This window comes from Nansenia antarctica (assembly GCF_963989245.1).
Source record: "Nansenia antarctica genome assembly, chromosome: 10".
NCBI lineage: Eukaryota > Metazoa > Chordata > Actinopteri > Argentiniformes > Microstomatidae > Nansenia > Nansenia antarctica.
Genome location: NC_137680.1, coordinates 31602965 through 31618228, shown reverse-complemented (window position 1 = coordinate 31618228; position 15264 = coordinate 31602965). Strand labels below are relative to the sequence as shown.

Here is a 15264-nt window from a genome sequence, read left to right as displayed (position 1 = left end):
AGAGAGAGAGAGAGAGAGAGAGAGAGAGAAAGGATGAGAGAGAAAGAGCGGGAGTATGTGCTTTAGTGTTGTGAACACATAAACATGCCTTCAAAAAAATGGCAAAACATTTAATGAAATATAAGAGCTAGGGCTGTTAAATGTTTCCACTACAAAACACACATCCTAATACTTTTAGCCCAATTTTTTGTAAGCATTCAACAGAGATTCTCAGTCCTGCTGTAGCTTTCATGACCCTTCCCATGAGTCTTTGCTGCCCAGCCTCCTAACAACCCACTGTTTCACTTCTGCAGGGCCTCCCCAGAGCTTTAGAGACAGACATAGAGAGAGAGAGAGAGAGAGAGAGAGAGAGAGAGAGAGGGAGAGAGACAGACAGACAAACAGACAGAGAGAGGAGAGGAGAGAGAGAAATATAGAGAGATAGAGACAGAGGAGAGAGATAGAGGCAGACAGACAGACAGACGGACAGAGTGAGAAGAAACAGAAAGACAAAGACAGTCGTAGAACAGTGACAGAGAAACTAAGAAAAACTGATGAGGATGGAAGAGAAAAAGAGAGAGACAGACAGACAGACAAAGCGAGAAAGAGAGAGAGAGAGACAAAGACAGCCATAGAAGAGTGGCAAAGAAACTGAGAGAAAAGCAGTTGAAAATGAAAGAGAAAAAGAGAGAGAGATACACGCTAAGCAATGTGTATTCCCTTCAACCATTCACTATATTGCCATTCATTTTGGCTATTGTTGCTTCAGATAACAGTCCTCTAAATATGTATCGCAGTTAGTCTGCCACTGGAGGAAATACCAAACTTGGTGCCATGCATTAAGACTTAGTTTACAATGCTCAGGTAACAATTGAGCTAAAAAAAAACACAGACAATGGAACTGCTGCACTTAGAACTTCAATCAAGGCTGTATACTTGCTGTCCAATGACCCCGCCCCCCCACCTACCCCCCGCCACCCTACCTTCAGGCCTAGGTTGTTTTCCAGCTTCAAAATGACCCACATTTTTACACTGTGGCCCCCCTCTGTTTCCTATCCCTTGGCCTGTGCCAAAAGGTTTCTCTGCACATGGGGGCCAGATTTTCCTGTGGGCCACCGAAAAAGCACAGCACTGACGTACAAGCCACAAAGACAATACTGAAGTCCTCTAAACAAACACGCACTTACACCCACTTAGACTCACACACACACACGCACACACACACACACTTACTCATACACAGACTGAAAAACAGGGCCTAGCCTTACGCCCAACCTAACATATAGACACAACACTCCCCCACACAGATACACACCCACACACTTGGGTAAGTGGCATCTTGAGTTGGTGTAGAGTTTGGGGCCTTTGTCAGCTTTATACACAGGAAGCTGCACAAAGAGCCTCTCTCAAATCTTGATTAGGCCAAGCCAACCCCTCCACCCTAACCCTAATTCCAACAATATAAAACTATGACAAAGATCACTAGGTGTGTGTGTAATGGCAAATGGACTACACTTATATAGCGCCTTTATCCAAAGCGCTTTACAACAGCCTCTCATTCACCCATTTACACACACATTCACACACCAATGGTGGCAAACTACCATGCAAGGCGCCAGCCCGCTCATTGGGAGCAATTTGGGGTTCAGTGTCTTGCCCAAGGACACCTCGACATGTGGCCAGCCGGGGCACGAACCGCCGATCTGCCAACCTTGCGATCATTAGACGGCGGCTCTACCTCCTGCGCCACAGCCACCCCCTGTGTGTATTTTGACTCAATGCTGAAAGTCTCTCCTCATTTTATTTCCACTTTCAAGGTCGCCAACTAGTGCCAGACAGTGTATTGCTAATTGTAAATTATTGTAAATCAATTAACTTTAATGTTTCATGCCACAATTTCCCAAGCAATGTTCTACCAGCCACCAAGAGCATAGATAGCAGTTATCTTCACCACTAATCGAAAGTATCATAACAAATACAAGGGTTAAACCATTCTGACCTCAAGGGTTAAACCATTCCGAACTCAAGGATTAAACCATTCCGAACCACTCTGAACTTAATATAATATATGCCACTGTGTATACATTTGTATATACAGTATGGTCCTAGTAGGAATCAATTGGGAGTCAAATTTGGACAATGTGTGTTCCATTCAACCTGTAAGTGTGGAAAAGAACCATTCAACCTGAGAGGAATCCATCAAACGTGTAGCGTGGTTTCAGAGGCGTGGGCAGTTTCCTATCGCCACCACATCACATGTCATCACATGACCCTTACCGTAAAGGCTGACTCCACTCTTTGTCGCTCTCCCGACAGGAAGCGCTAGCCGTGGTGAGCGAGGACCAGTCCCTATTCGAGCCAGCCTTCCCCACTGCCCCCACCATGCACATGAAAGGGGAGATGACATCACCGGGGGGGTTCAGTCAGGCCTCGGAGGAGAGCCCAGAGCCCACAGAGCCGGAATGGGCAGGGCCCGGAGCTCAGAACTCTGGGAAGAGGGGCGAGCATGTGAACGGAACCAGGTGAGAGGGTGCTTCATCGTTTACGTTTTTACCATTTAGCAGACGCTTTTATCCAAAGCGACTTACAATCAGAGATTACAGGGACAGTCTCCCTGGAGTAACTTAGGGCTCACGGTGCCTTACGGCCTCACGGCTACACTAGTGGTGATGTTCCTAGGTGGGATTTTAACTCATAACCTTCTGATCACCAGTCCAACTCACTAGCCACTAGGCCACTACTACCCCATTTTATCACCATCAGCTTCATTGTGTGGTTGTGTAATTTATACTCTAAATGTACATATGCATTATTATCCACTATCCACTAGGTATTGATGTTTCCTCCTCACACATAATATATTTTATTTTTTTAACTACCGGTAGTTGTTTTTTTGCTACAGGATCATACAAAACCGAAGCATCCATATTCCAATCCGGAATGTTACCTATCTTCATCTTTCGTCTACCTCTCTTCCCTTGCTCTCTCCCCAGTCGCGAGTCCCCCGTAGACTGCAGCGTGACTAAACGCTCCAGACACATGAGCAGCAACGATGGAGGCCAGCTGGCCTACCCGGCCTCGTACCCCGAGCCCCGTGTCAGCCCCCAGACCGCCACCCCGCCCAACAACGCCACAGAGGAGAAGAGGGTCATAGTACCTGCAGGTGAGGTGCCAGTGCATCAGTTAAGGGACGCTGCACATTTTTGCCCAGACCCTATGACGCACATATATGGATTCAAGAGTTGTCCCTCTGGACTACTGGCACGTTTCTCCTCTCTGCCCAAACAGTCACTCAACCCATTTTGAGTTATTAGTCTCAATCTCATGGTGGTGAAACTGCTACCAGTAAAGGGGTTGCAGAGTGGGTTCAGTGATGCACAGTTTTGGTGATGGCTAGAAACATAGATTGCCAACCTCAGCTGTCTGCATTTAGCTCTTGTGGAGGAAGTGGTATCGAGGGGGAGGGGGTGGGGTGCAGAGAGAATAGTAGAGAAATAGGGTGAGAAGCTCATCTTTTTCTAAAGCTTTTCTTTACTCACTCAAAGTGCGAGAAGACCATATAAAACTGTTATTGACAGTAGATGGATATGACCTGTAATACTTTGATTCATAGCTAAATGATATTGATGGAAAGGATACTGACTCATCATTGTTTGGTTTACATCCTGGTTCTAAAGGTTGGGGGCCTGAGTTACATGGAACCCAATGTTCTGTGACACACGAACCAAGCTGTGACAGAAAGAGAGAGGGACAATGTCTCTCTCTCTCTCAATCATAACCGCAAACCAGGTTTCCAAGAGTCAAAAAGCCTTTTTATGTAATTTGTATGTTTGAATCAATCAATCCTCTCCGTTTTGCATTTGCAAAAAGCATTACAGATTTTATGAACATAGTGTTGATAGGGATTCAATTCTTAAAACCTGCTGCCTTTCTTCAGTGCTTTGTGGATTTAAACGCTATATGGTGGTCACCTAACCATAATCATCTGGGTGACATTTCTGCCATATTGCTTCACCTGTCCAGTTCAAATAGATTAGTGTGGAGAAGTCATTAGTAGCCTGTTTGTGTGGAGGAGGCACGTTTTCGGGAATTTAATCCAGCGAATGACTCACTCCTAGGAGACTCATCCAAAGCCTCCCTGACATCACACTATGAGACGCCAGTAGGTGTGGTAAATCCATAACATTTGTGGATTTAGAGTACAATATCCTATTCTTATGAGTCACACAAGCCAAGCTATTATAGTGGTGATAATACACGGATATGACATCATAGCTGCATATGTGAAGCAAGGACAATGAGGACCCGAGGGTGTAGAGGCTAGGTGGATCAGCAGCTCCTGTCTGAGGTACATTCTGTCACCATGTTACTGTAAATTGCACATGACTTGATTAATATTACAGGAACATTTAAAATATATATTTTACGGGGAAAATAAAAGATTTTGCCAAATGGCTACAGTTCATCTGTAGTCCCTCAGAGCAGGTATTCAAAGCTGCCTTTGACATGGTCACATCCGACACTGAACACTGAAGGTTTAAACAATCAATTTGGGTTAGAATTGTACAAAGAGAAGCTCCTCATCTATTTAATTTGATGAAGTGAGAAGGATGAGGATTCTCTGGGTCTGTGTAAGTGACCTCATATTACCAAAACCTCACCTCTCCTACTTCCTCCTCACTTCAGAATCAGAATTGCTTTTATTACATCCAATATACACACGGGTACACAAGAGTAAAATTCTTAGGCATCTTCGACATTGGCATTGCAGCAGAATACAAAATCAACAATAATTATTACTCATTTTAAAAGTAAAATAAGTAAGGTAATAAATAATAAATAAAAAATAAAAGTAGAATAAGGTAATAAAGTGATGCTAGTTGTACTACAGCGGGACCAGTCGTACTGCAGAAGAACAGTTTTGCAAAATGCTGTGCAAGTTACATGAGATGAAATGCAATATCATACAATATGCAATACAGTACAGATATGATACAGTAAGGCAAGGCAAGGCACGTTTATTTGTATAGCATACAGGGGCAATTCAAAGTGCTTTATATACATTATTTAAACATACAGAAAGAGGAGCATAGTAAGATTTTTTTTTTTTACCGTACAATGAATAAAAGCAAATATAAGAAGTAAATAGATGGAAAAAAGACATTGATAGAAGTGTTAATGTTTAATCATAACTGCTGCAAAACATGAAGGTTTTTAGCTTAGATTTAAATATTTTAAGGGTTTGGGTCGTACAGGAAGTTCAAGTAGTAGTCAGGTAGTAGAACATGCTGTGCAGGTTACAATGAGATTCTCCTGTCCTCCACCTCCACCTCTCAGACCCTGAAGTGTGGACACAGGACCATGTGCGGCAGTGGCTGGACTGGGCCATTAAGGAGTACTGTCTGGAGGAAGTGGACATTATGCATTTCCACGGGCTAGACGGCAAGGCCCTCTGCAAGATGACCAAGGAAGACATGATGCAGCTCACGACTGCCTACAACACAGACATCCTGCTCTCACACCTCAATTACCTCCGGCAGAGTAAGGAGTCATGGGCCTGTGACACACAGAAACCTAAACTGGCTGACTGAATCTTTTACATGTCTTTATATGTACTGACTGACTACCTATGTGACTGGTTATCAGGCAGAAGCATGATCAAGGCAATCACAGTAAAGGGTTGGATCTTGGACTTTTTCATACCCTGAAAAGATACAAGACTGATCTGAGTAAAACATTTTGTAACCATCTTGCTCCTTTCAGGTAGCCCTACTTTCTCCTACCCCACAACTCCAACCAACAACACGCCGCAACAGCCAAGACTACAGGTCAAAGCAGGTGAGACATTGAACTTTAAGTCATATTCGAGATCAACAACAATACTCACAACATTCCATACTCTGAAACACAGAAGGACTTGGTGTTAATCCTTCAACAACAAAGTGAGATAAGAGAATTGCTCGAGCTAGCCAGTAAAACAGAGGGAAAGTGAGGTAAGACTTAGAAAATGTCATATTCTTGGCAGGAATGATCTAATCAGATCTCTAAGCACACACACAAGAACACATTTGATTGATTTAATGAATCATAATTAAATTGCAGTATTGAGTTGCAACCAGATTACATAGTTTACAACGCTTTAAAGTTTCTTGGCTAAGCGTAGCCCTGTGTTGACGACTCTTTGACGAGTTCACAACTCAACAGCCAGTTTCAGACAGGAAACAGCTGCACCGGCATAGGAAATGGGGGGTATGGGTCCTGCTTTGGGACACAATTGACAATCTTATGGCAACAGAGGTGGTCGGGACAAAAGGACACTCACCCCAAGGAATCCTGGACCATCTTCAGCTCTGTATTCTGCTTCAAATCCCTCTTTTCTGGACTCCATTTATGGGCTTCCTTCCTTCCATAGCTGCTCTGTCCTCTTCAAAGCCTTTCTGCTTTTTTTTTTTTTTTTTAAATAAAGTAAATGTCTCATTTCTTTTATAACAGAGAACAGCTTTGAGGAGATCAGCCGAAGGAACAGTTGGTCATCGAATGCTATGCCTGCAATACCAAAGGGTACGGTAACAAACACCACACAAAGAATCTATGAATAAAGAAAGATAAAGAAAGATTCATAGTAATGTTACATCAGAGAACTGATAGTAATGTTATATCAGAGAACTTAACATAACACTTAACACAACTTACTAGTTTCAGTTCTCTTAATCAGATCACTATATTAAGCAACTGAACTGTTTCACTCAGAAATCAGGACTTAAAGTGGAAATGGAGAAAATGCATTTAATGCAAGTAATTGAATCAGTAAATAATGATACAGCGCCTAATGACCAAACAGAAAACTCTATATCAATATTTGATCATTTCATTGTTCTGATAAATATTGTATGTTGTCGTTCACAATGTAGGTTCTCCCATGGAGCACCAACACAACACCAGAGTCACAGAGCCTCCCCCGAGAATCGCGCAAGGTGTGCATCCATCCCTCACAAGTGTCTAGTCACACAGGAAGTAGACACAGCTTGAATGTTTTGCATCTGTGGAGTCTGTTGTAATAGCGTTTGGAGCTCAAGGAGTCATTATAACAATATGGGTTGTTATGTTGTCTATGCTACGCAGTCATATTAGATCAATCTAACTTGAACCCTTTCTCTCCTTTGCAGACCCATACCAAGCATTAGGCCCAATCAGCAGTCGTCTAGCCAACCCGGGTGAGCATTTATCGCATAATGACGTAATCTGAGCAAACCAATTAGATGACAAATGTGGCCTTTACACTGTCAGCTTTGGGGCCATGAACTGTTATGGAACACACACACACACACAAAGAGTAAGTGGGTAAGAAATAAATAGTCATGTCATTACTAAAAAGTATTCATACTCATACATACACTGTCTGGGTGGGCACCCGGGGAAGGCTGGTGGATACTCATACATACACTGTCTGGGTGGGCACCCGGGGAAGGCTGGTGGAGGTTCATACATACACTGTCTGGGTGGGCACCCGGGGAAGGCTGGTGGAGGTAGAAATCAGAGGATTCCATTCCTCATTCCATTCATTACAGTGAGCCCATCCTCCAATGTCTACCTCCACCAGGTGGGCACATTAAACCTCCACCAGGTGGGCACATTAAACCTCCACCAGGTGGGCACATTAAACCTCCACCAGGTGGGCACATTAAACCTAGACCACAAGAATATACCGTCTCCCTCCACCAGGTGGGCACATTAAACCTAGACCACAAGAATATACCGTCTCCCTCCACCAGGTGGGCACATTAAACCTCCACCAGGTGGCACATTAAACCTCCACCAGGTGGGCACATTAAACCTCCACCAGGTGGGCACATTAAACCTAGACCACAAGAATATACCGTCTACCTCCACCAGGTGGGCACATTAAACCTAGACCACAAGAATATACCGTCTACCTCCACCAGGTGGGCACATTAAACCTCCACCAGGTGGGCACATTAAACCTCCACCAGGTGGGCACATTAAACCTCCACCAGGTGGGCACATTAAACCTAGACCACAAGAATATACCGTCTACCTCCACCAGGTGGGCACATTAAACCTAGACCACAAGAATATACCGTCATAGATACTAAAGGGGGCAACATGCTCCAGGACCAAATCAGGCCCAGACCTTTTACATTGTGTCCCAATGACCAGAATGACCCTGTTTGCCCCACTGTCTCCTCACAGAAGTCCAAGCCCACCACAAGAACCGAACAGCCAAACACAGTTCATACAAGCTGCCTGACCCCAGCGCTCACAGGCCTGTGGGTAGGTGTCTAGCCCACCCATCCAATGCTCACAGTGAAAAGGTCACATTTGCAGAAGTTAAACCATAGGGTCCAAACCAAAGTGTGCATTGATCTAATAATGGCTGTTTGAGGTATGTTTCTAGCCAAGGAGACACCTACAAAAGACAGAGATGTGCTGTACACTTCCCCTAACCGATCGCTCTCCCCCTGCTCTCTACCAGGTTCAGGGCAGATCCAGCTGTGGCAGTTCCTGTTGGAGCTGTTGTCCGACAGCAATAACTCCAGCATCATCACCTGGGAGGGCACCAACGGCGAGTTCAAGATGACCGACCCGGACGAGGTGGCCAAGCGCTGGGGGGAGCGCAAGAGCAAGCCCAACATGAACTACGACAAGCTGAGCCGCGCCCTGCGCTACTACTACGACAAGAACATCATGACCAAGGTGCACGGCAAGCGATATGCCTACAAGTTCGACTTCCAGGGCATCTCGCAGGCACACCAGAGCCACGGAGGGGAAGGGGGCATCGCTAAGTACCAGGCCGAGGTACCCTATGTCCAGTCCTACCACAGCCACCAGCCCAAAATGAACTTCATGGGCACGCATCCCGCCCCTATGCCAATGTCACCCGGGAACTTTTTTGGACCCCCATCCACCTATTGGAATTCACCCAACAGCCCCATCTATCCGGGGACACCCATGCCACGGCACCCAGGGACACACTCCCACCTGAGCTCATATTATTGAGACCAGAGGGACTCTCGAACCAGCCTGGCAGGGTATGATATTACCGAAACAGACTGATGGCCAGGATTTTAACCATGATCTATCTGGTCTGAATTCTGTCTGAAACATGACAATGACAATGATGTGATGCTAAGTTACAATTCGGTTAGTGAGGAGAGAATGTAAAATGGCTGATATTGTTAATGTTCCATCTTAAAGCTTTAACGGAGGCAAAGTTGGGTTGAAACATGCAAGAGTGTGAACAATGTTAAGTAGTTAGTCAAGCACATTTCTCAAACATGGATGTTGTGAATGTTGATATTATGATATTATGCTGTGACTCAGTACATCAGAAACCAAGTTTTAACATTGTAAGTATGTTGTGTAATATGTCAGAGGTTGGAACTGGAATGTCATCAAAAGTAAGCAGTGTTGAAATAGTGAAAAGGTGTCATGTTTTTCATTTTTGTTGTTGTTGGGATTCACTCAACTCAATTATTATATTCATCTAACATTTGTAAAAGTATACTTGTACAGAATGTTTCATACAATTGTAGCAATAAACACATATACCCATGTAGTAATGCAAATAAAGAAACTTGTATATTTGACTTTGCCTCTATCATTCATGAGAATTTCTAACAGTAGGCCTATAAGTAAGAATTTAGCTGACACTGAAGTCTTACTTAATAATTTTCAACTTCCTCTTTTCAATCTCAGAAATTTGGTTGAGTGTTACGATCTGACCACTCACTGATTACTCACATCTAGAGGCACCCTTGATCAAGAGCTTGGTAATGTACCTGAATATCGTCACCTTCTTAAAATAATGGCTTAAGTTACTTTTGAGGAAAATTATGTTTTTGCCTAAATATCATATAATAATAATAACAATAATAATACATTAGACATATAGCGCTTTTCTAGACACTCAAAGACGCTTTACAAACTGAAAAGTTGGAGTATTAATAATAAAAAGAACAAAAAATAAATTAAATAAAGTATAGGGACATGGTAGTGCTGGGGACACATGGGAAGGGGAGGGGGAGAGGGTTAACTGGTGAAGGCAAGCTTGAAGAGGTGGGTTTTGAGGGCCTGTTTAAATGTTGGGAGGGTGTTGGCCTGTCTGATGTGGTTGAGGAGGGCATTCCAGAGGGACGGGGCTGTGGCTGAAAAGGCCCCATCACCCCAGGTCCGGAGCTTGGTCCTGGTGGTCTTGAGGGTGGATTGGTCGTCAGACCTGAAGCAATGGGAGGGGGGTGTGGAGTGAGACGAGGTCGGCAAGGTAGGAGGGGGGCCAGATTGTTGATGGCTTTTTTAAAGGGGTGAGTAGGATTTTGAATTGGATCCTGAATTTGACCGGGAGCCAGTGTAGGTTTTGGAGGACAAGGGCGATGTGGTCATCGCGGCGAGTGGAGGTGAGCAGACGGGCAGCAGAGTTCTGGACATACATTCTAGATCTGGTTCAGTTTATTCCATTTTTCTCAAGTTGAAAACATATCTTAAGCCATTATTTAAAGAAGGTGACGATATGGTAAGACCTGTAGGAATCCAGAACATTGAGCATTTCAGAGAACATTGAGCATTGCAGCCAAACACTACTAATCCAAATCAAACGTAATGTAAGATCTGTATATGGAGTTTTCTTTAATAGAACATGAACTATCACTTCACCTGAACATATTCTGCTGGCCGGACCATAGAGGGTGCAATTGCACAATGCACAAAAGGGGAAGCTCTCCCAGTATAACATTTCCTCTCTCCCTCTCAAAGGTCCACAGCATGAACACGTTTAGTTATAGGGAGGTCAAATGCACAAGTTACTTACTTCAGGTGCGTTATTAAAACATTCAATAACTCAACAGACGCCCATGAAAGTGTTCTGAAATGATTTATTGGTTTGATATGGAGGTAAGGATGATGTAATCAACTAAATGTTTGAAGAACAAACTTCTTTTGCCATGGCGCACAATCGTCTGTGTGGACGTACTGAACAGACTTGCAGTTTATTTGCCCAAATCAAAGACCTCCTCAAACACTCTGTGCGGTTCAGAGACCTGCTCCTCTTCCACAACAGCAAACCCCTTCACAGGCCACTCAACAGTCTGAACCTCCACCTCCTTCATGCCTCTCAAAGGCCATTCCATCTCCACCACTTCCACCATCCCCTCAACCTCCTCTTCCTCTTCCGGTTGTGGTGGTGTTGTCGTCGCCTCTGTGGTAGGAGCAGGTGTGATGTTTTCCACTGACCACGGTTTGCTGGACACCATCTTTGTGACTAGAGAGCACAAAGAGAGTTAAACCACTGCACCAATATGGAAATTCAATAAATGAACAAGGGATAAGCCAATAATAAACTAAAATGCTGATTAGATTAAAAACAAGAGAGTGAGAGAAGGTGAAGAAACGATACTCACCAGCAGAGGCAGCAGAGGAGCATTTGGAGTCACAGCAAGAGCACACAGAGGCACGACCATACAGCTCCTTCCATCTAACAGGCCCAAATCAAGTTGTCATGTATTGGAATAATAGTAGCTTCATGTGAAACCACGCAGTGCCATGCAATGAAGTGCCAGCTTTGACCAGAGATTACCTTCCGGCTTTTGTGTCGTAGTTGCAGGCCTTGGCAGCTGGAGAGGGGACCAAACTTCCTAAAGACATCGTACAGTGCATGTAGAGACGCTGTGGGCGATAAGAAGCTTGGACTGAAACTTAATACGTTTAGGCTACCATGCCACAGAATCTACGGTTTGTATATATTTGTACATTCTACTTCAGTTGTGGTCAACGATAAGGACTGTACATTAAATATTAAATCATGCAAAACAGGGGAAAGGTTACTCAGAAAGCAGAAAAGGAAAATCATAAAATTAGCAATAGACTGTCCATTGCTGCATTATGAGCTGCGTAAATAACATACCTGTCCTGTCATTTCCCGAAACAGAAATGCGTCCACAGCAAACCTCGCAACATTCCTTGAATATTGGATGAATTTGGAGCGACTGTTCTTGCTCTCAACCATGCACCTGAGCACAAAAACACAGAATAGTACCATAAGAAATATAATTACCGTATTTCATTTTTTTAAATAGGTGGGGAAAATGCCAATTACCCAAAATTCTCAACGACGGTGAACTGCGGCGTAGAGGTGTGCGACCGCTTGATAGTCACATGACAGGAGTGGACATAAAGACGTTCATCTTTAGACATTAATGGTGCCTCTGCCTGAAAGTACATTGGCTGTCCCATCACATACCCATCCAATGGGGCTAGCCTCTCCCACAGAGCTGAGAGAGAGAGAGAGCAGACAGATGTTTCGGTCACATGATGAGGGCTTACCATGATTATGTCGCTCAGGAAGCTTCAACTTAAGCCTACCATTTCAACTTAAGCCTACCATTTCGTGGAGTGAGCATGAAGTTGGCTCTGTTCCTCATTGGTTTGAAGACCTCGCCCTTCTCAATCTTTGGCTTGTAGCCAATTTTGTAGGAATAATGATATCTGGAACAGGATGCATCCTATTTTAATCACCAGAGGGCATGTGCAACGTATGAAGCCAACTAAATAATGTTTTGCCTGACCTTAGTTTTACTCAATGAGCAATATATGCACAGCCAATCATCATTGAGTAATCTTACCTGTTAAAGTGACAGACAACTGGCAAGGTGAATGGTACAGCTCGCCTGATTGGTCCAGGCAGCGTGTGCGGTTTGTAGCGGAGTGTGTTCGAGTATGCCACCTGATCATTGACTATCTGTTTCATAGAGGACAATTAACACAAAGTAGGCCTAGTTGAATTGTCTAAATTGAATAAGCTAAGTAAATAACACGGCAGGCACTCATAGAAAAATAAATGTTATGCATAATCAAATTATGCTGATTGACTTAAACCATCATTTATTTTTTCGATTTGAGTGTGTTGTTGGCCGTTATATTTACTTAATGCGTCAACCCTGGGCTAACACCCAACAGAAACACACTTTAATATCACTTTATTAGGAGTTGAAGACGTATTTCTGTCTAAATGCTGCCTTATGGAAGGCCATACAACTCACCGAGCGCTTGCTCCCGCACAGGACGAGGTCGTATTGAAAATAGAGGGAATCATTCGTATATTTATTGGCTTCGCATGTCCCGAGTGTGAGTTGGGACGGTGACCCCCCCGCCGGTGACCCCCCCGCCGAGCCCAAGAGGCTCTTCTTCACCTGCACCTGCATCTGGTTCACAGCGCAGAAGGTCACCACTCCGTGGGGTCGGCTCTGGGGGCCAGAGGGTCTCCGCGTGGGGGACACAGGGAGAAGGATTTCTATGATTTCATCCGGTAACTGTTCCTTTCCAGTTCCACTGGCTGGAGAGAAATGTTCCCTGTCGACCAGTGGAACTCTGGAGTGTCGGTACACGGGGAGCCGCAGGTAGGGTGCAGGAGGTACGGTGGATGATGGTGTCGCTCTCCCACCCACCTGCACGTCTGGGGGGCTCCGTGGAAGCGTCGTTAATTGAGACGTAAATTGAGCTAGTGGCCGAAAGTTGCTAAAACGTTCCTCGGTGGTCACTAGTGGAGATAAGAGTGTCAAAAAGGCACAGCTGAAAAGGTAAGTCATGCCCATAACCCTTCAACAAATTGTTTTTGCAAGTTTTCCCTTTACAATTCCGAGCGATGGATGCACGTCGATGCAATTCTTCACGTTCAGGTATCCTTCCTTGGACCTCACAGAACCTTGTTGCGATAATGTCCCAATCGAAAACACCTGTTGGTGACGTATGGCTATTGGCGACACGGTGGCTGCGTTCGTAAATTCGCTCTGGAATATGATCAGCACTCGTGGAATGCCTCTTGTCCAATCAAATGACCTGGCCCCTTTATGACGTTGAACCCAGTGTGCGCTCCGGCGCTCTCAGAGCGAATTTACGCACGAAGCCCACATGAGCGCTCGTGCCATTTAATTGGAGATGGAAGGAAATGAGCCAATCCGCCTCCTGAACGTTGAGATCATTCGGGTTCAACCTGTAGGCCTTTGCCAACATACGAGAAAACACTGGCTGTGTTCGGAATAGCATACTAGCATACTACACATACTAGATAGACGTAGATTTGAGTAGGCGAGAGCGTTCACATTGTACAGTATGCGAGATTTGAGTATGCGAGAAATTTAGTATGCGAGCAATATTTCCGGAATAATTTAAGTGTGTTAGGACTGAATGGGCTACTGGATTTTGAGGTTATAGAAAGTTTAGGCTGTAAATTGTAAATCCCATCTGGCAACCCTGTGCGCTTTCAGCCTCGTCAAACTGCGTCATACAAACTTGTACAGCTTTTGTTTACATTGTCCGATAGCCTGGGGACCGAAAGCTTGCAATAAACATCATTTTTTGCACAGATTTGAGTGTGCAGATGCTGCTTTCTTGCACTCTATTTGATACTCTTCAGCTGCAGCACCTCAGCTAAGTCTGATCACAGATGAGCAGTGGTATTTTCACTACATTAACATGGTGAAATGCATTCTTAGACAAGGCTACGTCGTCATGATTACAAATATGCCACTTGAAATGCATGAAATCCACGTTAATTTGTGTCTTACACACATGTTCACCTAGTATTTGACTGATTGTAGCCCAATCACGAATGAGCGCAGTATTGTAGCTTCAGATGGACAAGTTGGTTGTAGTACTTGCTGCAGCAAGCCCACGATATGTTATTTCTCATATATATTTATTTTAATCATGTTATTTTACCAATTGTTAAGACAACAATATAGTAAGCTAGTTACTTGAGCTAGCTAAGATATTGGCCCCCCAAATCATTTTACAACTTGTTGTAATTATGTTACAATGTTTCTGTCGAACTCCGTAAGTAAGCAACGTATGTAAGCAACGCAGGGTGCGTTCGTAAATTCGCTCGGAGAGCGCCGGAGCGCACACTGGGTTCAACGTCATAAAGGGAACAGGTAATTTGATTGGACAAGAGGCATTCCATGAGTGCTGATCAGATTTCCAGGGCGAATTTACGAACACAGCTGTAATGTAGCTAGGAACAGAAGACGAAAACAACCGTCAGATCAGATATATGAACAGGTTATTTTGGTAAACTGGACACATTTTGGGAATATATGTGGTTACTTTCTCGCCTGAAAACATATTAAAACTTCATAAAATAACACCTTTTAGCCAATGGAGGTTTAAAATGGAGGTTTAAATCCCCCGCTCCTGGCGAAATGCATTCTGGGAGGCAGTATGCATAGTGTGTTATGGGGCTTTTCCACTAGAGGGCTGACCCGGGTCAGCCCGGGC

The 15264-nt window shown here is 44.2% G+C and overlaps 2 protein-coding genes across 2 annotated transcripts in view; one reads left to right on the top strand and one right to left on the bottom strand.

The window, feature by feature from the left end:
* Positions 1 to 9519, top strand: part of fli1rs (Fli-1 proto-oncogene, ETS transcription factor-related sequence) — a 13791-nt gene extending 4272 nt beyond the window's left edge. Inside the window, exons 2-10 of the mRNA XM_080541379.1 lie at positions 2296 to 2501; positions 2973 to 3142; positions 5317 to 5520; positions 5743 to 5817; positions 6472 to 6540; positions 6891 to 6953; positions 7146 to 7193; positions 8191 to 8271; positions 8474 to 9519. Coding sequence (XP_080397505.1) covers positions 2296 to 2501; positions 2973 to 3142; positions 5317 to 5520; positions 5743 to 5817; positions 6472 to 6540; positions 6891 to 6953; positions 7146 to 7193; positions 8191 to 8271; positions 8474 to 8997 — 1440 coding nt within the window. The 3' untranslated portion in view covers positions 8998 to 9519. The remainder of the gene's footprint in view (positions 1 to 2295; positions 2502 to 2972; positions 3143 to 5316; positions 5521 to 5742; positions 5818 to 6471; positions 6541 to 6890; positions 6954 to 7145; positions 7194 to 8190; positions 8272 to 8473) is intronic.
* Positions 9520 to 10982: 1463 nt separating this feature from the next.
* zp3d.2 (zona pellucida glycoprotein 3d tandem duplicate 2) lies at positions 10983 to 13577 on the bottom strand (the record flags this gene model as incomplete). The annotated part of the gene is made up of 8 exons (XM_080541190.1): positions 10983 to 11254; positions 11394 to 11467; positions 11570 to 11658; positions 11897 to 12002; positions 12089 to 12263; positions 12374 to 12477; positions 12615 to 12730; positions 13032 to 13577. The coding sequence occupies 8 exons, from the start codon at positions 13575 to 13577 to the stop codon at positions 10983 to 10985; spliced, it is 1482 nt and encodes a 493-aa protein (XP_080397316.1).
* Between the last annotated feature and the right edge of the window lie 1687 nt (positions 13578 to 15264).